The 25,406-nt window shown below is 42.3% G+C and overlaps 1 protein-coding gene and 1 long non-coding RNA gene across 11 annotated transcripts in view; one reads left to right on the top strand and one right to left on the bottom strand.

Moving 5' to 3' along the window:
• LOC106508122 (uncharacterized) overlaps positions 1 to 23,847 on the top strand; it is a 77,374-nt gene extending 53,527 nt beyond the window's left edge. Inside the window, exons 2-3 of one of the 2 annotated variants that reach the window (XR_002339103.2) lie at positions 4,576 to 4,738; positions 20,642 to 23,847. This is a non-coding gene — a long non-coding RNA (uncharacterized LOC106508122). Of the gene's footprint in view, positions 1 to 4,575; positions 4,739 to 20,638 lie in introns of both variants that reach the window. The other variant, XR_014829576.1, reaches the window with a different exon arrangement.
• The window catches only part of MAP3K20 (mitogen-activated protein kinase kinase kinase 20), a 204,655-nt gene continuing 179,993 nt past the window's right edge, over positions 745 to 25,406 (bottom strand). For 3 of the 9 annotated variants that reach the window (XR_014829549.1, XR_014829553.1, XR_014829552.1), the window contains exons 17-21: positions 14,954 to 15,070; positions 10,975 to 11,049; positions 10,041 to 10,191; positions 2,149 to 3,503; positions 745 to 1,308 (exon numbers count right to left, since the gene is read on the bottom strand). Coding sequence is in view for 3 of the 9 variants with exons in the window: in XM_013990583.3 (XP_013846037.2) it covers positions 2,806 to 3,503; positions 10,041 to 10,191; positions 10,975 to 11,049; positions 14,954 to 15,070 (1,041 nt within the window). In the remaining 6 variants the exon portion in view is untranslated. Of the gene's footprint in view, positions 3,504 to 10,040; positions 10,192 to 10,974; positions 11,050 to 14,953; positions 15,071 to 25,406 lie in introns of all 9 variants that reach the window. The other 6 variants (XR_014829548.1, XR_014829551.1, XR_014829550.1 and 3 more) reach the window with 2 other exon arrangements.

Below are 25,406 nucleotides of genomic sequence, written 5' to 3'. Positions count from 1 at the left end.
TGCCGTGAGCTGTGGTGTAGGTCGAAGACATGGCTTGGATCTGGCGTTGCTGTGGCTGTGGCTGTGGCTGTGACTATGACTGGCAGCTACAGCTCCAATGAGACCCCTAGCCTGGGAACCTCCACATGCTGCAGGTGCAGCCCTAGAAAAGACAAAGAAAAAAAAAAGAAAAAAGAAAAAAGGAAAAAAAATTAAGCACGAACAAAGGGAAAAAGATAATTGAAAATAAGCTGTGGTTGCTATAAGTTTCGTGAGAAAGGATCACTGTGGTGCTTATAACCATTGAGAATTTGCAATCATTGGCATCCCACCTTTTAAACCAGAGTCTTAAATAATTTCCACCTGATCCAAGGTGGAAAAGAGGATCTTGCTGTCTGATGTCACCATTTCTCATTGCTTTTGCTTGTAAATGCAGAGGGCAAACAATAAGAGCTATACAAGTAAGTTGTTGGATGGATGTTTACTTCACAGCTTCCCTTCCAAGTAAAGGTCATTTCCTATAAGCTTGACTGTAATGCTGCCCAAATGCAGTTTTTCCCATCAGGCCCCAAGCACCGTATTAGAACAGGGCAGCTACTCTGGGAATATACACACATACTTGATGACTGGTTTCTATTAAAAGAGGACTCAACCCCATAGAATTGCCAGTGTGTCATGTGGATTTGTACAAAGCGTTGTGAATCCTCTGCAGGGCAAAGGACATTTGATATTCAGAGTTAGTAAATGTTGAACAGAATCTCAGAATGTATTGAAAGCAACATTTATTCATTTGACATATAATAAGTTTGTTACCATCTGACTTTTTGCTTTGTCAATATGAAGAGTCTCCCAAACTGGATCCCACAATTCTTATTCTTAAACTGAAGGCAACTTCCTCCCACCAGCACCATTTACCTCTTCACCCCCAGCTGCTTAGAGCTTTCTTGCTGCAAGGATGGTATTTACTGTCTTATTCTAACAAGGATGTTGGTAGTTTAAAATTTCTCTGGCTTTCAACCTGTGACATTATCATCCTGCTATATATCTGTTTTCTTCTAGATTTTAGAGTACTGACTTCCCAAGAGGATGTTATGGACTGTTGTTTTCCCCTCTTTGTTCCTTCTTTGGTAAAATGCAGAAAAAAAAATATTCAAGGGCAGTCCCTAGGAGCTTTAGGAAAGAAATAACCACAAATCTCATAGGCAATTTAGATCTTTGGTTTCTGATGTGTCTTTTTTTTTTTTTTTTTTTTTTTTTTTGGTATTTTTGTCTTTTTTAGGGCCGTACCTGCTGCATATGGAGGTTCCCAGGCTAGGGGTCTAATCGGAGCTGTAGCCACTGGCCTACGCCAGAGCCACAGCAATGCGGGATCCGAGCTGCGTCTGAGTCCTGCACTACAGCTCACAGCAATGCCTGATCCTTAACCTATTGAGTGAGGCCAGGGATCAAACCTGCAACCTCATGGTTCCTAGTTGGATTCATTAACCACTGAGCCATGACAGGAACTCCTCTGATGAGACTTAATAAATGAGATATTTATTATAATCAACATTAGGTTCAATAACCTTTTTTATTTTATGTATTTATTTATTTGGCTACACCTGTTGCATGTGGAAATTCCCAGGCTAGGGACAGAACCCACACCACAGTTGCAACCTGCACCATGGCTGTGGCATAGCCAGATCCTTAACCTGCTGCACCACAAGGGAACTTCCCAATAACTTTTTTTAATGCCTAAAAATGACAAGCCAAATCGGTTCAGCTCTGACCATGAGAAAAACCCAAATATCTTACGAAAATAAATACTAACCAGCAGTGTGAAGATTGGGTAAGACAGTGAGGCACTCACCTTGGGCACAAAATTTAAGAAGGCTTTAAAAAAACAAACAAACCAAAAAAAATACCGCCTCGGTCATCAAGATAAATATTTTAATGCAATATTTTTTAAAAAGAAAATTAATGCAAAAATTTCATGATGGGAGTTCCCATCGTGGCTCAGTGGAAACGAATCGCACTAGCATCCATGAGGATGCAGATTCTATCCCTGGCCTCGCTCAGTGGGTGAAGGATCCGGCGTTGCCGTGAGCTGGGGTATAGGTCACAGATGCAGCTTGGATCCCGAGTTGCTGTGACTGCGGTGTAGACTGGCAGCTACAGCTCCAATTCGACCTCTAGCCTGGGAACCTCCTTATGCCATGGGTCCCGCCCTAAAAAGACAAAAAAAAATTCATGATGATCAAAATATCAAAAATTTTAAAGACAGGATCAGTAACAGTGCCTTGCTAAGCCCTATTTTTCTAAGAGGAAAAATTAGTAATACTGATTCTGTCTTTCTTTAGAATTTTGATTTTTTATTGCAATGTTTTGTGTTAATTTTCGTTTATTTAAATATTGCACTAGAATATTATTTACCCTGACTACTGAGCACTTTGGTTCCCCCTTAAATTTTGCACCCAAGATGAGTGCCCCATTTAAAATAATTCCGTTTAACCTCACCCTAGTCCTGCTTAACCAGAATGGCAGGGGTTAGGGTAATAAAATGGCATATTCCCTCCTCTAAAGATGTGGATTGAGCGGGGGAAATTACATACAGTTAGGTCTAATTATGTACATTGGACAATCGACATCCATAATTTTTGGTCCTGTTTTGGCTACAGTCTCACTTGGGTGGGATTTCGCCAAATCCAAAAAACGGAAATGTTGCCTTTTCTTGTTAATTCTAACAGAAGGCAGTGTGTGTTATCGAAATCCATTACATTAAAACACAAACGAACACCAAAACACCCCCGAAAACCCGGCTAAGAAAAACTCGACGGATTCGATTCATCAAAAGTTTCTCTTCCCACGGTAGGTTCCCCTGGGTCTTTCTCGGTTGGTCTTGGCCGGAGAGGGCCTGTGGGGTTTCTTGCGGTATTCCACCCGCGTCCAGCCCCCTTCGCTGACTTTGCTCTCCTCCTCACTGGCTCTCGACTCGGTGTCGAAGCGCAGGGGCATCCCCGGGATGGTCCTGGGCTGCTGGGAGTCATTGGGGCTCCTCTTGAGGTCGGGCGACGAGTGAGTGTTGAGGGCTGACTGAGACACCCTGTAGAATTTTCCAGAATATCTTTCTCTTGAAGGCGTGGAATGCTGACTTTTCCCCCCGTATCTTCCTCTGGGAGAAGAATTGAGTGATACGCTACCCCGATCATATTTGTTCCTGCTTCTACCTGAATATCGCCCCCTCTCCAAAGAGTTAGAATTCAGACTGGAAAAGCTGCTGTCCTTGGAGTTGAGGTGCAGAGAAGAGAAGTGTTTGGTCAGTGCGTACTGAGTGGGAGAGGAGCTTCTGGACTGGTTTATAGGTGTTATCTGTTGATACTTAATGGGCACCTGAGTCCGCCTCACAGCAGCAGCATAGGAGTCTGGGTCATGGAAGTAGGGAAAGAATTGTGACCCCAGGATGGGGTTGCTCTGGGAGCGCTGTAAAGACGTGTTGGACGCAATCTGCCGCATCCTCAGAGTGTCCAACCACTGGCAGTCGGCACCTGCCGGAGAAACGGAAAGAAGCACTTTTCAAGCCATAGTGAAGCTGCATGCCCCATTCATAAGCCTGTCTCAGGATCATTCAAACCTATTTGGGAAGCCCTAAGCGTTACCATTCATTGAAATTCTAAGCTAGGTGTGAGGACATTTCCTTTACTATTATAAACACTTTTTTTTTTTTTTTTTTTTGTCTTTTTGCTATTTCTTTGGGCCGCTCCCGCAGCATATGGAGGTTCCCAGGCTAGGGGTCGAATCAGAGCTGTAGCCACTGGCCTACGCCAGAGCCATAGTAACGCGGGATCCGAGCCGCATCTGCAACCTACACCACAGCTCACAGCGGCAATGCCAGATCCTTAACCCACTGAGCAAGGGCAGGGACCGAACCCGCAACCTCATGGTTCCTAGTCGGATTTGTTAACCACTGCGCCACGACGGGAACTCCTATAAATACTTTTTTTTAAAAAAAAATAAGGGCATTTACACATACTGAATTCATTCTATATGCTTGGCACTATTTCAAAGGCCTTTTTACTTACAGTCTCTCATTTAACCCTCCAAAAACCTTCTCAGGTAAATACTGATAATATTCTATAAATGAGGAGCCTGAACCTTGAGCGATCAGGTAACCGGACCCACAGACAGACATTCAGCTAATAATCCCACGTCCTTCAGCAACTAAATCCCATCTTCTTCCCATGTAGCCATGTGGTCACGTCTAGAAATTGCTGTTGAGGTCTCTTTGCATGGCAGGGGCATGTTTAGTAAACAAAAGGCTTTTTGCCAACCAGCACTTTTACATCTTCGAGAACCCTGAATGCAGATAAAAGAAACTGGGTTCTAAAGGTCAAGACAGCTACAGATTGTTTGGAAGAAAGGTGGTTCGTATCTCCAGTAAAGAAAAGCTCCTGAGGTTCAGGAAGGAGAAATGTTTTCTGCATGAAAAAAGAAGCTTCATGGCAAATAGGAAGACGTTATGGTTAAAGAAAATGGTGAAGGAACAAGAGCCATTTGGTAAGCTATATTTCAGTGAATAAGCAAGTTCCTTATACCTAGAATCTTCTTTGTTTTTCCCAGGTCCTGAGCTGCCCACATGCTTGAGGCCCCCAGTGTCCTCCCTGAGCTACTCTGGCCCTGCTGGTGCAGATGGAGCTTCTGGAGAGGATCAGAGCACGCTCACCTCCCTCTGCCAGCAAGCAGCCTCTCTCCCTGCTCTGCACAGGTGACTCGCACCTCCCAGGTGAGGGACTCATCTAGATACAGGTGACCTCCTGTGTTCAGACACTCCTCACAGGCTTCATTCAGTCACCACATACCTTCTTTCCTTCACCTTGACCTCTCTGAACTCTCAGCTTCCAACAGAACCCTGATTTTGTTCAGTGTCCAACCCCCTCCATGGAGCTGTGTGCATCAGGGAAGCTGACCACATTCTGGTTCCAGGGCAGACTTTTTTTTTTTAATATATGAGTTCACTCTGAGGCCTTGGGCCAAATTCTATTTATTTATTTATTTATTTAAATTACTCAAATGAACTTATCACATCTGTAGTTGTATAATGATCATAATGATCTGATTTCATAGGATTTCCAAGGCAGACTTTGATTAGTTCAAGCCAGACATAGTGATGGACAAGGTGCTCAGCTTTGGCCAAAGCCACCTGAAAGATAGCCTGCAGGGGGTTTCTAAGCAAGTCTTTCTCACTCGGAAGTGTGAGAACAGGGGAAGGGATTGACCTCTTATTTCCTGTGGGCATTATCGTATCTGTATGTGATGACTATGAACATAAGAGGAGCAAGGTCAAGGGCAAAGGCAACATCTTGAGGGTGGCAGAGTGGAAAGAAGGGAAGGTCCATGTCTCCTCCTTAACGTGCTTGAGTAGCTTAACTGCACTTGGAGCCCACCTACCCCTGGACCTCTTGTGACTTCTTGTTATGGAAAACAGTAAGTTTTGTGGTTTGTGGTTTAAGAACTTTTTTGTTTGCTTGTTTTCTCAATTTAATTTTTTTTTTTTTTTTTTTTTTTTTTGGCTGCACCTAATGAATGTGGAAGTTTCCAAGCCAGAGATCAAACCTGCACCACAGTGGTGACCTGTGCCACAGCTGCAGCAACGCTGGATCCTTAACCTGCTGTGCTTGACGGGAACTTCCTCATTTTTATTTTCGATTGCACTATGCTTGATTTACTATGTTGTGTTAGTTTCAGGTGTACAGCAAAGTGATTTAGTTATACCACATCCATTCTTTTTTAGATTCTTTCCCCATATAGGTTATTATAGAATATTGAGTAGAGTTCCCTGTGCTATAGTAGATCCTTGTTGATCATCTATTTTATACATAGTAGTGTGTATATGTTAATCCCAAAACTTTTAATTTATCTCTCCTCCGTAAGGACTTTAGAATGAGAAAGAAAATAACTAAATCAACTGTGTTGACAAAGAAAGGCCGATCCAGCAAGCCATCAAAGATTCTGTTGGTGAGCTTAGAGTACTACCAGGATCCAGGGCCCCCTGGCTGGTGGGCATTTAAAAATACCTGGTCTGCTTGGCAAGCCAGTCCTTATAGTGAAAGACAGAGGCTAGGCTCTCATAACTCAGTGACACTAGCCTTTAAGGTACTTTGTTTCCATGCCACCAAAGAACCTTCTGATATGGCTTCTCAGGTTTATTTTCTTTCTGGGGACAAAGGGCACTGATCAGAAAACACATATTTCTGTGTTTGTTTGGCAGGTATGTTTCTCATGGTAAAAGATGATTTGCATGGGAGTTTATGCATCCGTCGCCCACATGTTTGTTAGCCTGACTCTGGGTTGTATTAAAGTCTCTGGACCTGCAAAGGTATAGGTCAGAACTTCTTTCCTGAAGCCATCAAATAATGACCAGTTCAACAGAAAGTTGGCCTGCCTTCCTCTATATTATTTCTAAATGGTTTCTTTGTGGCATCTGCAATTATTATCACCACTATCCAGCTGAGATGCCTTTTACATTCTCTCTTTTTCCATCCTCCCTTACCTTTATCTCCCCCTCCCTCTTTTTCCCTTCATTCTTAGGCTTTTTGGGGGGGGCTACACCTGTGGCAGGTGGAACTTCCCAGGCCAGGGATCGGACTCATGCCACAGCAGTGACAATGATGGGTCCTTAACTGCTAGGCCATCAGGGTTATGCTTTGATGGATGCATGGCATTCAGGACTCAAGAGGTTGCTCCAGAGATAGCGGTGATTTTATAGGAATGTTTGCCGGACATGAAAGATGATTCCTTAGCTACAATTTTGGTAATTAAACATATATATGTATAAACATAAATACATATTTTATTTACCAATGGAACATAATTATTAATTTTTCTCTTCTATGATAATTATCCAAATATCAAACTCTATTATAGCATGCTCATATTTTCAAGCTCATAAATACTACTTTTCATGTAATCTGTTTACAAAATCAATATTCTTTTTTTTTGTCTTTTTGTCTTTTAATGGCCACACCTGAGGCATATGGAAATTCCCAGGCTAGGGGTTGAATCAGAGCTGTAGCTGCTGGCCTATGCCACAGCAACATGGGACCTGAGCCACATCTTCAACCTACACCACAGCTCACGGCAATGCTGGATCCCCAACCCACTGAGCAAGGCCAGGGATCAAACTCACATCCTCATGGATACTAGTTGGGTTTGTTAACCACTGAGCTATGATGGGAACTTCTGAAAATCAATATTCTAAAATCAGGTCACTCTCAGCCAGTGGAAAGAGTCCTTCAGGTTGTAACAATGAAATGAAATGCTTATGAGAAATAAAAATATTTTCCATGAGTTCCAAAAATAAATAATTAAAATAAAATAAAATCAGAGGAAAGAGGAGTTCCTGCTGTGGCATAACGGGATCGCTGGTGTCTCTGCAGCACCAGGCCACAGGTTTAATCGCTGGCCCAGCACAATGGGTTAAAAGATCTGGTGTTGCTGCAGCTGTGGCTAGGTTGCACCTGCAGCTAGGATCTGATCCCTGGTCGGGGAACTTCATATGCTGCAGGGCTGGAACAAGACAAGGATGCCCACTCTTACTCCTTTTATTCAACATAGTATTGCAAGTCCTAGCCACAGCAATCAGACAAACAAAAGAAATAAAAGATATCCAAATTGGAAGAGAAGAGATAAAATTATCACTGTATGCAGATGACATGATACTATATATAGAATACCCTAAGGACTGCACACAAAAAACTACTCAAACTGATCAATGAATTCAGCAAAGTAGTAGGATACAAGATTAACATTCAGAAATCAGCTGTATTTCTGTATACTAACAATGAAATATTAGAAAAAGAATATAAAAATACAATACCTTTTAAAATCACACCCCCCAAAATTAAATACCTAGGAATAAACCTGACCAAGGAGGTGAAAGACTTATATGCTGAGAACTATAAAACATTAATCAAGGAAATTAAAGAGGATGCAAAGAAATGTAAAGATATCCCATGCTCCCAGGCTGGAAGAATTAATATCGTTAAAATGGCCATTCTACCCAAAGCAATCTACAGATCTAATGTGATTCCTATCAAATTGCCCTTGACATTTTTCACAGAACTACAACAAAGTATCCAAAAGTTTAGATGGAACCACAAAAGACCCAGAACTGCTAAAGCAATCAATCCTGAGGGGGGAAAAAAAAACAAGCAGGAGGCATAACTCTCCCAGATTTCAGACAATACTACAAAGCTACAGTAAATAAGACAGTGTGGTATGGTATTGGTACAAAAACAGACATACAGACCAATGGAACAGAATAGAGCCCAGAAATAAACCCAGACACCTATGGTTAATTAATCTTTGACAAAGGAGGCAAGAACATAAAATGGGAAAAAGGGAGTTCCCCTCGTGGCTCAGTGGTTAGCGAATCCAACTAGGAACCATGAGGTTGTGGTTCAATCCCTGGCCTTGCTCAGTGGGTTAAAGGATCTGGTGTTGCCGTGAGCTGTGGTGTAGGTTGCAGACTCGGCTTGGATCCTGCGTTGCTGCGGCTCTGGCGTAGGCCGGCGGCTACGGCTCTGATTCGACCCCTAGCCTGGGAACCTCCATGTGCCCACGGGAGTGGCCCAAAAAATGGCAAAAAGACCAAAAAAAAAAAAAAAAAAAACCTAACAATCTTAAAATGGGAAAAAGTCTCTTCAGCAAGTGGTGCTGGGAAAACTGGACAGCTACATGTAAATCAATGAAACTAGAACACACCCTCACACCATGCACAAAAATAAACTCAGTATGGCTTAAAGACTTAAATATAGGAGAAGACACCATCAAACTCCTAGAAGAGAACATAGGCAAAACATTCTCTGACATCAACCATACAAATGTTTTCTTAGTTCAGTCTCCCCAGGCAATAGAAATAAAAACAAAAATAAACCAGTGGGACCTAATCAAACTTACAAGCTTTTGCACAGCAAAGGAAACCATAAAAACAAAACAAACAAACAAAAAGACAGTCTACAGAATGGGAAAAAAACACTTGCAAATGATGCAACTGACAAGGGCTTCATCTCCAAAATATACAAACAACTCATATAACTCAACAGCAAAAAAACGAACAACTCAATTGAAAAATGGGCAGAAGACCTAAATAGACATTCTCCAAAGAAGACATACAGATGGCCAACAGACACATGAAAACATGCTCAACATCACTAATTATTAGAGAAATGCAAATCAAAACTACAGTGAGGTTCCACCTCACACCAGTCAGAATGGCTGTCATTAATAAGACTACAAATAACAAATGCTGGAGAGGGTGTGGAGAAAAGGGAATCCCGCTGCAATGTTGGTGGGAATGTAAATTGGTACAACCACCATAGAAAACAGTATGGAGTTTCCTCAGAAAACTAAATATAGTAACTACCCTATGATGCAGCAATCCTACTCCTGGGCATATATCCAGACAAAACTTTCATTCAAAAATATACTGCATGTTGGAGTTCCCGTCGTGGCTCAGTGGTTAATGAATCCAACTAGGAACCATGAGGTTGTGGGTTCTATCCCTGACCTTGATCAGTGGGTTAAGGATCTGGCATTGCCGTGAGCTGTGGTGTAGGTCACAGACCCAGCTTGGATCCTGAGTTGCTGTGGCTGTGGTGTAGGCTGAAGGCTACAGCTCCGATTAGACTCCTAGCTTGGGAACCTCCATATGCTGCCTCCATATGCTCTGGGATCTACGCAGAGTTTGGGGTTAAAGGATGCAAACTGTTACATTAAGAATGGATAGGCAATGAGGTCCTGCTATACAGCACAGGAAACTATATCCAATCACTTGTGATGGAACACGATGAAAGATAATATGAGAAAGGGTGTGTATAGATGCACGACTGGGTTACTTTACAGCAGAAATTGACAGAACAGTGTAAATCAACTGTAATAAAAAATTTAAAGATAAAAATAAATAAATAAAATCAGAAGAAAGAAGTATTACATTAGAAATCTTGATCACTTCATGGAGGGGCACTTATCCCTGGTGTGAGTCTGACATTTCCGTTTGGAATCTGTCTTGTGTGCAGCTAACTTACTTGAGTCAGACCTGCTTCTGGGGTTGCCCTCTGAGTTGGAGAATGACGTCTGAATGGCAAGCTGGACGGCTTTCACTTCATCCTGAGGTTTCGTTTTACTCCACTTAATTGAATGGACGTGTTTAGTGCTTTTTGGAGTTCTAACGTCGCTCTGTTAAAAAAAGGGAGTAAGACACCCACAACCAATACTCAGGTTTATAAAATAGGAAGGAATGAAAATCAGGTTATCAGATACCTTCACTGTAACTCCTTAGAACATTATCACAATGTGGTAGGTAAAATGTTTGCACAGTTTGCCTCAATGTGGTAATTTGATTAAAAGAAAAATTTTGACCATTTAATAAGTAATGAAAAACAAGGTCGTTTGCTTATAGTAGTTAAAAAAAAAAGATATGTTGTTGAATAAATGATAATATGAGAAAAAAGAATCTATACATGTCTGTGTCACGGGGTCACCATGCTGTACAGTAGAAAACTGACAGAACACTGTAATCCAGCTATAATGGAAAAAATAAAAACCATTATATTAAAAAAAAAAAAATCTGTCCACATTTTGCCTGTGATCATCCAGGTAACTGGGTGAGTAGGATTAGGCTGGCTACCCTCACCCTTAAACTCTAAGCACCAAGAAAGCAAAGCTCTGTTTTTGGTCATTGTTCTGTATCCTTGGTACCTCATACGTGCATACGTGGTATGCAGAAGGTGCTCAATCATTAACTGATGCATGCAAGAATGACTTCCTCTATCTCTAAGTAAGTGTATTTTGTTCTCATTTCTTCCCAACACTTTGCTAGAATAATTACATTGATCTTCCCATATTCATGTTGGTTAAATAGTTTCTCTTCCAATACATTTTAAGCACTCTGAGGGAGCAGATAAATCCCTGCTAGGAAACTGATAGTGAAACCCATCAACCCTCCACCCTCAAGCTTACCTCGTATGTGACAGTGCATTCTACAGTCTGATTTTCCAGTATTCCTATAATCCACTTCTCCATTACAAACGGGGGCTGAAAAACAAAAGTTAGGTGTAGGTAGTGGCATAATACAGCCTGCTTTGCAAGATCGATGGTTTCATTGAGGCTGGCTGGGCCCCACACAATTGGCAGATAGGGCATGATGTCAGGTTATCATGAAAGCCATGATGTTGGATTGTTAGGAAAGTCATGTTCATTCACACATGATTATTCAGAACATGCTAATGTCTAATGTTTGGGGGTTTGGTTTTCAAAAGACATCCTTTCCTATGTTTGTGAACAGCTAGTCTTGGTGTCCTATGATCTCCTCTTTTCCGATATATCACTCAATCTTATCTTTAGGTCATTCATTCATGCTAATATTTGTTTTTGTTCGTTTGTTTCTTTTTGCTTTTTAGGGCCGTACCTGCGGCATATGGAAGTTCCCAGGCTAGGGGTCGAATCGGAGCTACAGCTGCCGGCCTATGCCGAAGCCACGGCAATGCCAGATCTGAGCTGCATCTGAGATCTCACCAGAGCTCACGGCTACACCAGATCCCAATGAGCAAGGCCAGGGATTGAACCTGCAACCTCATGGTTCCTAATCAGATTCATTTCCGCTGTGCCAGGACGGGAACTCCCCTTTATGCTAAAATTTGGAAGCCTCAGCAGAGAGTTTACTCACAATTCAGAGAAAGCCTTAACAATATAAGAAGATCCCAGAGTGCCTGTTTTGAGTGCCAGTTGTGGCTGGTTTAGCAGCTTCATAACCTCTCTGCTTTCTAGCTATATCAGGCTATCCGGCCACGCTGTGAGGACAAATAAAACAGGGGAGACATTTCCTCACTGTATTAAAATAAAGAAATAATGAAGAAGCCTATGCCTTGGACTCTATTTATTTATTTTGGTCTTTTTTTTTTTTAGGGCTAAACTCCCGGCATATGGAAGTTCCCAGGCTAGGAGTCTATTTGAAGCTGCAGCTGCTGGCCTACACCACAGTTCACGGCAATGCTGGATCCTTAACCCACTGAGTGAGGTCAGGGATTGAACCCACACTCCCATGGATACTATTTGGATTTGTTTCCGCTGTACCACAACAGAAACTCCAATGGACTCTATTTTAAGTTTGATGAATATGGTCTTTATTAGAAATGAATCTCCAGAGTTCCCTGGTGTTGTTACTGCTGTGGCTTGGGTCACTGCTGTGGTGCAGCCAGAAATTTTGCATGCTGCAGGCTCGGCCAAAAAAAAAAAAAAAAAAAGGGAATCTCCACTCTCTTCCCACCCTCTTAATCCTTCATTCCGGTTTAAAGGCTGCAAATGACTGATTGACCGTGAGATGAGATAGGTTCAAAGTAAACAAAGTAGAGATTTAACTGGGGATTAAAAAAAAACAACAAGAGTAAAACAAGGAGAAGTTTATTAATGTGTATACCTCATGTATACCCTGGAGATACGCAGGGAAAAATGAGTTAATTCAAAGAATTCAGGATTAAATGCCATCTTAATAGACAAAGGAAAAGAGCAGTATATAAGCCTCTGAGGGGAGAGTGAATGATTTTTAGGAAAATGAATGGTCCCTTAGAAGAAAACATGGGAAGCAGGATAGCTTGTGACAAAGTTTGTGACCAAAGTCTGGGTGTGGAGTCAACTGCCAGTCTCTCCTGCAAGAAGAATCAATCTTCCTTGGTGGTGGTTGTTGTTCTCCTTAATTCGAATTTTGTTGTTGTTGTTTCTGTTGATGTTAAAAAATTCTACAGATTTTGGAGTTCCCATTGTGGCTCAGTGGTAACAAACCTGAGGACGAGGGTTCGATTTCTGGCCTTGCTCAATAGGTTAAGGATCAGGCATTACTGTGAGCTGTGGTGTAGGTCACAGACATGGCTCGGATCTTGTGTTGCTGTGGCTGTGGCATAGCTGCAATTCCAATTGGACCCCTAGCCTGGGAACCTCCATATGCTGTGGATATGGATCTAGAAAGCAAAATAAATAAATAAATATATAAATAAAATAAAATAACATAAAAAGCTCTATAGGTTTTGAATGGTCCGCCCCAATCCAATTTTTCCCATAAGTCCTATTAATTTTGGTGCATGATTTTGCAGATGATATGGTTTCTCTGGAATGCATGTAGGGGCTTAGAGCAGAAACCCCTGTATTCAGATTTATAATTCCACCCTGTTGTTTTCTGCGGTGAGTAACTTCCAATGACTTGGATCTTGCTTCTCAATGACATTGAGGCTACAAACTGTGACAACCAGGGGTAGCACAGGTGGGGAGGAAAGTGAAAGTGTGTGTCCAGTCTCTAAGACCCCCAAACACAGTCTGTCCCAACAGAATAAGGGAAAGGTGAAAGCAGGTCATAACCTTTACAGACAAATAACACCACTGACATAACTTCCAGGTATTCAGGGCAATCCTACAGGGAATATCAAATCAATTTACTTGATGAGTGTTCCTATAAATTCAAAGGACTTGGATGGTTAGCAATCTTACGCCTGGGAAAGGAACACATATGCAAGTCCAATGTTGTGGCTTGGAAGACTGTTTTGGTTTTTTTTTTTTTGGTCTTTTTAGGGCAGCACCCATGGCATATGAAGGTTCCCAGGCTAGGGGTCGAATTGGAGTTGCAGCTGCCGGCCTACACCGAAGCTCATGGAAACAATTTATTCTTAACCCACAGAGTGAGGCCAGGGATCGAACCCGTGCCCTCCTGAATACTAGTCGGATTCTTTTCCACTGGGCCACAACGGGAACTCCCTGGAAAACTCTTTTCACTTGTGTTTGAACCACATCTCTATTTTGCTGCCAGTCCCATTTTCTTCACTGAAACCAAATACACAGTTAATGGCTACTAGAGTTAGTGGCTTATGTAGGGTGACGGTCCTATTGACATCATGGGTATTTATCTGACTTCTTGATCTTCTACAATTGCCTATTGAAAGGCACATTTTATCTAGCAGATGGAGATCATAATAGTTTTTTGTTAAAATTCCACTTTTGCTGTGTGAGCCAAAAAGTACTACAAAAAAGTGTCGTTTTATTTTTTTTAACTTTCCTTTACATTTCTGTTTTATATGTATCTTTTCAGTATGATTGGACAGAATTGAATTTTTTTCCATTTTGAAGAGAAGCTAAGCATCTCTCTGTCTGTCTTCCATGTTCTAATAAATGTGCTACTTTTTTTTTTCTTTTTTCTTTTTAGGGCCAAATCCACGGCATATGGAGGTTCCCAGGCTAGGGGTTGAAATCGGAGCTGTAGCCGCTGGTCTACACCACAGCCATGGCAACACCAAATCCAAGCCATGTCTGCACCCTACACCACAGCTCACGGCAACGCCAGATTCTTAACCCACTGAGCAAGGCCAGGGATCGAAACCTGAAACCTCCTTGTTCCTAGCTGGATTCGTTGCCGCTGCGCCACGACGGGAACCCCTGAACGTGCTACTTTCATTGACCCCAAAGTAGTAAGATGCTCTCTGGCCACTCTGGGAATTTACAGGTGTGAACTCAAGGAAGCCACAGAGACTTCCACATGTGCCTGCAGGTTAATCTTATCTCGGTCCTTCAAGAAATTGAACACCACCAAGAAAGCTTTTTCCTGGCAAGTTTTAAAAAGTTTAAAATGACCCAAAATTCGAGGTAAATATTTTCATCATTAGCATTTTCTTTCCTTTAATAAGTGACAGAATACGTATAAAGAAATGTAAGAGAAAGTTTAAAAAAATAAAATGACACTTTTTTGTAGCACTTTTTGGCTCACACAGCAAAAGTGGAATTTTAACAAAAAACTATTATGGTCTCAATCTGCTAAATAAAATGTGCCTTTCAACAGGCAGCTAGAGGCTGAGCCGGTATGAGCATCACAAGCACAAAAGCACACTGCTGGGGTATTTTAATGTCTTTGTTTGATATCTGTGAATTCGAAAAAGCCTTTAAGCCGTAAATAGAACCTTACCTTTGTCATCTTTAAAATCTCTGCGTCAGGCAGGTTAGTGTTGAATGTTACATCTTTGATGTACGTTATTGCAATTTCATCCCCATCCATCTCCATATACATTTTCCACTTACAATCCTGGAATTAAAAGCACAATTATAGAAGCTGAGAAAGGAAAACAAATTATTTCAGTCCCAATGTTTTACAACACATGAAGTATTCTAAATGAAGTATTATTGGAGCGCTGGTTTTTTTTCCTTTATCAATAAAAGGACATGAAATTAGATCTCTTTATATATCTAAATAACCCCCAGGTGGGGCAATCTTGAGACACCATTTATCAGTCTAAGTAAGTGTTCTACTCCAGGCGTTGCAAGCTCAACATGCTAAAGGGACCAGGCAGATAAAAATGAATAAAGTCAGACAGTTTCATTATAGAGCCCTACATTGTAATCTTTCCAAATAGACCCATTTAATTTATATATTAAGCATTGTGGGGACATTTTTCCTTTGACATACAGAAATGTGGTCTTCCCACTTTTTCCCACTTGATCTGCCTTTCACTTTTCCAGTATTGATAATGACATGGGTTCAAGAAATGGCTCCCTTTCTGCTTAACAGGAAATGTGAGGATGAATGGCAATTGGTAATTGGCCCAAGGTCTGGGGGGGGTGGTCACGGGAAGCTTCAGGAGTTCTGGGGATGTAAAGGTCAATCCCCTAAAGGGACAGCCACCACTCAGGGTCTGTTGATTGTTCCCATGTGGGAATATAAGCCTAGTCTTGCTAGGTCCTTTTATGTTTCAGGAAAAGTGTCTGATTCTTATTGATTTTTTAAATGATGGTATGTTAATTAAAATCTCAGTGAAGCCACTATGTAATGAAAAAGTGCTCTACACCATTAGTCACCAGGGAAATGTAAATTAAAACCAAAAGGAGGAGTTGTCTTGTGGTGCAGTGGGTTAAGGATCTGGTGTTGTCACTGCAGCAGCTTGAACCATTGCTGTGGTTCAGTTTCTTTCGTTTTTTTTTTTTTTTTTTTTAAAGATTTTTTATTGTAATTGATTTACAGTGTTCTGTCAATTTCTGCTGTGCAGTGAAGTGACCTAGTTATACATGTATATACATTTTTTTTTTTTTTTGCTATTTTAGGGCTGTACCTGTGGCATGTGGAAGTTCCCAGGCTAGGGATCCAGTCACAGCTGTAGCTGCTGTCCTACACCATAGCCACAGCAATGCAGGATCCGAGCCATATCAATTCGGGATCCGAGCTGCATCTGTGACCAACACCACAGCTCATGGCAACCCTGGATCCTTAACCCACTGAGTGAGGCCAGGGATCGAACTCACATCCTCATGGATCCTAGTCGGGTTCGTTAACCGCTGAGCCACGAAGGGAACTCCGACACATATATACATTCTTTTTCTCACATTATTCTCCATCATGTTCCATCACAAGTGATTAGATTCAGTTCCCTGTGCTACACAGCAGGATGTGGCAGTTTCGATCCCTGGCCCAGGAACTTCCACATGCTGTGGGTTTGGCAAAAAAAAAGGCTGGGGGTGGGGGGATGAAACCCATGTCTGTGTTTGACCCCTGGATCATAAATTCATCTTCTTTTGAGAGATTAAGGATAATTCACTGAGCACCTTACATGCTGAAACTGGCATATGCTCTCACCTGGAATGTTCCCTGAGCAAGCTCAGACACAATTATTATGGAAGAGCACTGACAAAGAGGCTGGTGAGAACCTGTTGGCTTCAACAGGAAGCCAGGGGAAGCCTTAATGTTTTAGGAAAGTTTCTAGACTGATTGCAGAACCACAAAGGGCACAGGTCTGAAGGGAGGGACCCCTTTTGCCCAGTAACATTCACAAGACGGAGAGCCAATTAGCGAAGGAAAAGGTCTATTCAGTAAGGTGACAACCTAGCTCTTGGCTAACCTAAGTCAAACTAGTCACTGGGAATTGACAAATCTCTCAGTATTTCTTTGTTTTGGCGCCACTGCTACCCTGGCAACGTGAGCCCTGAGATAATTGGGCAGGATAATGACTCTTTGGAGTATGATTGCTCTCCTCTGAAATAACAAGAGCCTCCTCTAGGGAGGGGCTGGAATAAAAAGCCTTTGAAAAAACAAGTTTACTGGAGTTCCCATCCTGGCTCAGTGGTTAACAAATCTGACTAGGAACCATGAGGTTGCGGGTTCGATCCCTGGCCTCGCTCAGCGGGTTAAGGATCCAGTGTTGCTGTTAGCTGTGGTGTAGGTTGCAGACACAGCTTGGATCCAGCATTGCTGTGGCTCTGGTGTAGGCTGGTGGCTACAGCTCTGATTCGACTCCTAGCCTGGGAACCCTCATATGCCGTGGGAACGGCCCAAGAAATGGCAAAAAGACAAAAAAAGAAAAAAGAAAAAAAGAAGACGGAAAAAAAAAGACAAGTTTACATAATTCTGTTTCTTTCGCCTGTCACATTTTGCAATGAAGTTGGTCAAAAGCTAAGTTAAAGACCTTGAATTGTGGTGCAAACGCCCAATCCTCTCCGTTGAAGGAGATACCAAGGGCCTCACTCAGACCCTGCCGGGCACAGGCTCAAGGGCTCGTGGCTTGGAGAAGGGGCTGGCAGGAGGCAAGGCAAGGTGTTGGAGTGCTCACTAAGCGTGCTGCTGGGTACTTACTGTGCTCTTTTATTTGATATCCCCAATGACCCTACAAGTGACCTTTCTTTTCCCATCAGGTGCGTGAGAAAAATGAGGCTTAGGCAGATTAAGGAGGTTTCTAGGGTTTCCCGGCCAATAAGTGGTGGAGGTAAGGTTAGACCTGCACAAGGCTGCCTGGCTCCGAAGTTGAAGGAGATACCAAGGGTGGCAGGACAGACTCACTGCGTGGTTGTTGGAGCTCCAGGATGGGGCCAGCTATTGACAACAGGCCAGAAGGAGAAGGGCCAGAGAAGACTTGGCTGATAAAATGAAAAGCCAAGCAGCCCCAGGGCCGTCCCTGCAGTCACAGCTTTGTTCCCCAAAGTCCAATGTGGAGAAACAGGATCTACATATACCTGCCTTTTATCTTCTCTTTTTCTCTTATCTGAAAGATAGCCTTTTCCCCAAATCATAAAAGATGATGGCTACAGTAGCAATAAAACTATAATCAGAGAAGCTACAAGACAAAAAGGGCATTCTCCATTCATTGAAAAGTAGGTGCTGATTGCTGCAAAGCTGGCGGAGAAAGAAAGAAAAATATGCAGCGTTCACCCAAATTATTAACCTTATGTGTCAAGGCCCTGATGGAACTCCTAGGCATTTTTCAGGGCATCTATGATTTTTTTTTTTTATAGAGTCGCACCTGCAGCATATGGAGGTTCCCAGGCTAGGGAGCTAATCAGAGCTACAGCTGCCGGCCTACACCACAGACATAGCAACTTAGGATCCAAGCCACATCTTCGACCTATACAGCAGCTAAAGGCAATGCTGGATCTTTAATTCACTGAGCGAGGCCAGGGATCGAACCCGCAACCTCACAGTTCCTAGTCAGATTTGTTTCCTTTGTGCCATGATCGGAACTCCAGGGCATCTATGATTTTACTGTTGTCTAGTTAAGAAAAGTAATTTCCAAACAAAGTAATGGAATTCTTTCAATTCTGCTCAATTTCAAATTACTCTAAGGTATTGCTGGCATTTTTGTTACTCAGTAAACCAAAGGCGTCCATGGAACAGTCTTCACAGTTCCCAAGATTTAATTTTTTTTTTTTTTTTTGGTCTTTTTAGGGCTGAACCTGAGCCATACGGCAGGTCCCAGGCTAGGGGTTGAATCAGAGGTGGAACCACCGGCCTACACCACAGCCATAGCAATGCCAGATCCAAGCTGTGCCTGCCATCTACACCACAGCTCACGGCAATGCTGGATCCTTAACCCACTGAGCAAGGCCAGGGATCGAACCTACATTCTCATGGATACTAGTTGGGTTTGTTAACTGCTGAGCACGACAGGAAGTCCTTTTTTTTTTTTTTTTTTTTTTTGTCTTTTTAGGGCCACACCCAGGGTATATGGAAGTTCCTAGGCTAGGGGCCGAATTGGAGCTGCAGCTGCAGGCCTACATCACAGCCACAGCAATGCAGGAGCTGAGCCACCTCTGTGACCTATGCCATAGCTTGCAGCAACACCAAGTCCTTAACCCACTGAGCGAGGCCAAGGATTGAACCTGTATCCTCATGGATACTAGCTGGGTTCTTAACCCACTGAGCCACAATGGGAACTCCCCAAGATTTAAACAAGTTACTGAATTCCATAGGACCCAACTGCGGACAATGCCACATAAGTTCTTAACTAATCAATCACTGGAAAGGTTTTCACATGAATAAGAAGAATTATATCATCAATAATTTCACTAAAATGACAATTCCACATTATTTATGAACCCAATATAGAATTTTACAAGCACAATTGCTAGCTTTTCAGTTTCTTGGTAGTAACAGGGAACAGATAGTGAGAATATGGGCTCTGATTTAAAAACCATTCACTTTCCCCAGAGTAAACTATTGATTTTGGCTTGATGTGAATGACAGAAATGTGGGTATTGATTTTTGAATCGGAAACATTCAAGAGTCACTTTGGATGTCTGTGAACAATGCTCAATCCTGACAGGCAGGAATCAAAGGCAGATAAACTCTGCATTCCAAGAGACCTCCCGTGGGCCTTGGAGGGCTCCTTTTCCAAAACCATTTCACGCCTGGCAATATGCAATGGTTCTGTTATTCACTCATTTGGTTTAAGGTGTTGAGGAGTCATAACAAAATGGAAATGATATAGAGAAACATCAGGAGTTCCCATTGTGCCTCAGTGGAAATGAATCTGACTAGCATCCATGAGGATAGGTTCAATACTCTGGCCTTGCTCAGTGGGCTAAGGATCCAGCATTGCCGTGAGCTGTGGTGTAGGTTGCAGACGCAGCTTGGATCTGGTGCTGCTGTGGCTGTGATGTAGGCCAGTGGCTACAGCTCCGATTGGACCCCTAGCCTGGGAACCTCCATATGCCATGAGGGCAGCCCTCAAAAAAGACAAGAAGCAAAAAAAGGAAGAGAAGAAAAAGATCAGACGTTTAATTATAACTGGGGGAGCAAGAGAGGGGTGAGGCGAAAGATCGCAAGTTTAAATGCCAACCGCCTGAGCTGGAATTCCAGTTTTGCCGCTTTCCTACTCAATCTCAGCCACGTTACATAACCTGCCTGAATCCTAGTGTTCTTTATTTACAAATGGGTTGTTGTATTTGGACTAAATGAGATAACATAAATAAAGTAACCAGCACTGTGCCAAAGCTCAATTAGGAGTGCAAAAATAAGTAATCATTATTGTCACCCATAGCGGTCACCAACAGAGTTCCAATCTGCTCTTAGGTTAGCCCGACCTGTCATCAAGCAGCCATTCAAGGGAATGGGCCAGAAGGTAAGTGAACTCTGACAGGCAGGAAGTTCCAAAGAATGTTTAGAATAGGCACCTGGCCTGAGCAGGCTGGGGCAGAGCATCTTCTTGGGCAGGGGTTTGGGGACCCAGAGGGCACCGAATAACTCTGGTGCCAGGACTGATCAGTGTTGAAAAGAAGAAGGTGCAGTCAAGTGGCAACATACCAAGGATGGCTTCCATGAAATAGCAGAAGAAAGGCACATCTTCATACAGAGATGGGGAGATAGCACCAATTCTGCCCTTTCCTATTTCAGCAGATCCTGCTGCAGCCCTACCAGTGAGAACCATCGGATGTCTGGAGGGACGATGGCTAAGAAATGTGACTGACAGCCAGAGAGCCTTATCATGGATGCTTGAAGCACAGAGGGCTGAGGTAATTTGACCAAGATCATGCAGAGAGCCATTGGGGGAATTCAGACCTGAACCAAGGGGGCCTACTGTGCCATCAGGAGCGGGTTTCCCCTCAGTCTTTTTGGAACCCTGACCTCTCCTTGTTACGGGTTAACAAAAGTAAGGATTACGGTACAGAGGCGTTCCACCTTCCAAAGTCAACAAGTAGTCCAGATTATCTTGGCGAGAACCTACTGGGATAGCACAGGAAAATCTAGTCAATAGTCTGTAATAACCTAACGGGAAAAAAGAATGGATATATTTATGGGTATCGTTGATTCACTTGCTGTACTCCTGAAACTAATACAACATGGTGAGTCAACTATACTCCAATAAAATTAAACAAAAAATTCTCTTGAGGAGGTTCTCCATGGCAGAGACTGAAATACTGAGTCTCTAATAAGCCCAGCATAGCCAGTTTCCCCTCCTGTATTGAAAAAGATGGTTGTCAAAAGTGCATCTGGTGCCATTCTACTGTCTGTACTTTCCTTTTCTTGATCGATTGGGCCAAGAGCTGGAATCACAAACACTTCCCTGCAGCCCTGGCCTAGGCTTGTAGCTAGGCAGGACTGCCACTTTCCAAAGCACAAACAACACTCTCCTGTCTGTTTGCAGAGCAAAACCATGGCAACAGGTCCTGACTTCCATGGATTTTTATTTCCTAACTAGATTCCTACCCAAGAGGATATTCCCACTCTTCAAATTTGTACCTTGATGCTCATCTTTGAGGAGTGCTAGTTTGTTTGTTTGTTTCTTTCTGTCTGTCTGCCTTTCTAGGGCCGCACCCTCAGCATATGGAGGCTCCTAGGCTAGGGGTACAATCTGAGCTACAGCTGCTGGCCTAAGCCACAGCCATAGCAATGCGGGATCTGAGCCACGTCTGTGACCTGCACCACAGTTCACGGCAACGCCGGATCCTTAACCCACTGAGCAAGGCCAGGGATCGAACCTGCATCCTCATGGATGCTAGTTGGATTCGTTCACCGCTGAGCCAGAGCAGGAACTCCACTAATTTCTAATCAATAGGGAAAAGGCATTGACACAAGTGCAGAGCTGGGTCCTAGGAAGTGCTTCCCTTGGGATGAATAGTGAAAAACAGATAGGTTCTAGCTAGAGAATCTGCTCCTCAATGCAAATCTACAAGAAAGGAGTAGGATTCTGTTGAGGGGAATTTTTGCATTTGAAACTGATGAAAAAAAATGACAATTCTGTTGAGTGCCCAGGATATGTACCATTTATCTGGGCAGCTGCTGAAATACCTGGATAATTTTAGGAGCAAGTGTGTGTAGTTAATGGAGATTGAGAAAGCACTCCGTTTGAACTGCTTCAGCATTGCCAATTATGTGAAAAATTTTTTCTGAATTAAGATAACTGGCCAAGTAAAACAGAAACTCTTATACTGTGAAAATAAAATCCTAAACAACACTCAGTTAATGCTAAATTAAGTATCTCTTTGTGAGAAATCACTATTACATTCTCTGCAAACTGTTTAAAATTCTTTGGAGTTCCAGGCTAATACATGTGATGCCAAACATAGACATCCTTTCTCCCTCCCACAAAAAGAAAAAGGAAAAAAAAGATGGAAGGAAAGAAATAAAAAGAACTAGTCAAGACAGAGGTAAATTTTCTAAATAGAAAAAGTGATTGCAAGTAGCATAAAGGAGTTCCCACTGTGGTTCAGTGGGTTAAGAATCTGACTAGTATCCATGAGGATGTGAGTTTGATCCCTGGCCTCACCCGATGGGTTAAGGATCTGGTGTTGCCCTGAGCTGTGGTGTAGGTTGTAGGCACGGCTCGGATCCCATGTTGCTGTGGCTGTGGCTGTGGCTGGCAGCTGTAGCTCCAATTCAATGACTAGCCCGGGAACTTCCATATGCAGCAGGACTGGCCCTAAAAAGCAATTAAAAAAAAAAAAAAAAAAAAAAAAAAAGGAAAAGAAAATTTAAAAGAAAGTAGCATAAAAATTCTACTTTATTAAATTCTGGACAATTCAGAAACAATCAACTTTCTATTTTTTTTCTACCAAAATTTTGTTGCAGATATGAACATCAATCTTTAAAAATGTAGGGCCAAGATTATTCAGGATATTTGAGAAGGAAACAGACCCCTCCCACCACCAAACTGGGCTTTCAGGCTCCCACAGGTCAGCATTACCCAAACATTACAGTCATTAAAACTTTTTAAGTGTATTTTCTATTGAGGTATAATTTGCATGCAATAAAACGTACAGATTTTTAAGTGCACAGTTCAATGAATTTTAACAAGTGTATATCCCAAGGTCATTACCCAAACAGGGAAGAATTCGGCTACCTAGAAAATTCCCTCTTGCCCTTTCCTAGTTGATATCTCCTCGACAACCAAGGCACCATGGTTCTAGTTTCTACCACCATTGATCGATTAATTTTGTCTGCTCTAGAACTTCACAAAATTGGGATTTTCCAGTATGCACTTGTGTGTGTCTGGATCCTTTCACTAGGCCATAATGCTTTTGAGATTCAGCCCTCACAGCCTTACCCTGTTAGATAGCCCTGCCCCCATGTTACAGAGGAGCAGAAGGAGGCTCAGAAAGTGTTAGAGATTTGCAGCAAGTTCACTTAGCTGCACTGGGCACGCCCAGGCTAATGGAGGAGACACTGGTTTTTATTTTTTTTAAATATATATTGTTTTGCTTTTTAGGGCTGCACCTATGGCATATGAGAGTTCCCAGGCCGGGGGTTGAATAGGAGCTGCCTCTGCCTGCCTACACCACCGCCACAGCAACCCCAGGTCTGAGCCGCATCTGCAAACGACACCATGGCTCAGGGCAACACTGGATCCTTAACCAACTGAGTGAGGCCAGGGATCGAGCCCGGGTTCTCATGGATACTAGTTGGGTTCATAACCCGCTAAACCACAAGGGGAACTCCCCGACACTGGTTTTTAAACTCCCCATCGCCATCCCACCCCTTCCCCGTGAGCAGAGACAAAGTAAAATCACCGAGAATGCTTAGGGTTCTAGCAAAGAGGCCCTTCCACCTTAAAAAAAAAAAAAAAAAAAAGTCCCGTACCAGAGGAAATATTTTAAAATCTAAAATACAGAGGTTGGAATCAACTTTTTAAGATTCAAGAGGGGGGAAAAATGGAAAGAGTCTCATGGCGGGCGACGGACTATTTTGAAATGTAAGAAGTCATACAAGATGAAATAAAACTACGACAGAAATGTTAGGCATGCTGGTATTAAAAGTAGTAAGATGTTGATGATTTAGGCCTCCGAAGGCTCCTTTGCATGTGTTGCTATTATCTCGCTCAGCTGCGGGAACCCGCTGTTTTAAAGGCAGGAGAGTGGAACATCCCGCCATAGCACCTGGGTTATTTATCATTATGTATAACTCGGCTACACTCTATTTTATTATGCCGCCTTTAAAAGGAAGATAATGCAAGTATGGTTAATTTGCTTCTCTTCTTTATCTATACAGTGTCGTGACCCATCGTGGCTTTGTCCCATGAGATTTGTTTTTCAACCCCAAAGAAATCCACAAGAAACTCTCCCTCAAAATTCCATTAATAACCTCTTTCAGCGCATATAGGTTGCAGGGTCTGGAACTAAGAATGTTTTAATCTCTCCAGCAAAACAATGTCTCATAATGATGTACAGGACTATTGCTGTACTGATGAAGAATCATACATAATTCAGCACCTTTCACTTGGCACCACTGTGATGTCCTCATTAGCCGTGGCTCACAGTGTCTGTCAGATGGTGTCCATGCGAACGCAGGCATTATATTGTCTTTGAGATGTGCAGCTGCTTCCATGACACTGCCAGTATATAAAAACATGACGCCAGTTTGTTTTATTTAGTGCTAAACCTTCCAGTTTGTAAAAACAAGGCTGACACAGAGCCTGACATGAGGCAGTGAAAATAATTAGCTCTCATTTTCTCAGCCTCCTATTTCCTTCTCCCTGCTGTGTTCTCTTTCCACTAAACCACCACATGTCAGTCGAAATGGGAGGCAATTAGTGGGCTCATTTCAGTCCCCACAACTGTGCTGAAAAGAAAGTATTTATGATGGCACAATGAACAGCTGAAAGATTAAATAACATTTGCCTTTTGAAAAGAAAATGACTTCTAGCTAAATGGGCAATTTTTGATTATTCTCAAACAAGCTTAGAGTAGTTGGTTTTTAAAATACAAGAAAGGAAAATGAGTCATTTTTAGGTGAAAGAATCAAATAAAACTTGACACAGTAATGCAAATAACTGATGTTTTATTGCAAAATATGTAAATGCGTTATACCCTTAACAATGGCTTGTGTCTAAGGTCAGGGCAGATTGGTGCCAACTAGACACCAGTGGAGATAAGGTTGTTCTCTTGCCTTTTGGGGGGTTGTTATTTGAGTGATGTATGAAAAAAGGACTTTAGGGATGATGTTACAATAAAGTGAAACAAATCAAGTGAGATGGGCTTTCATATGATGCATTACACACTTGACCACCTGAAATGGTTCATATGTGAGTTGCCATGTTTGGAAAGGGTTTTCTTACTTGCTTATTTTTAAACAATATTTAAAGTGGGAAGCTACTAGGTATTTATCTTGGGAAAAAAAAGAATAGTAAGTCTCGCTACTGATTTTTGAATAATTAAGAATCTTTTCT

Source organism: Sus scrofa, chromosome 15 (assembly GCF_054392235.1).
Source record: "Sus scrofa isolate SSC_HxYL_T2T_F1_AM1 chromosome 15, Sscrofa_HxYL_maternal_Yorkshire_Landrace_v2.0, whole genome shotgun sequence".
In the NCBI taxonomy this organism is placed as follows: domain Eukaryota; kingdom Metazoa; phylum Chordata; class Mammalia; order Artiodactyla; family Suidae; genus Sus; species Sus scrofa.
Note: the sequence above shows the minus strand (reverse complement) of the source record. Positions and strands in the feature narration are given on the sequence as shown.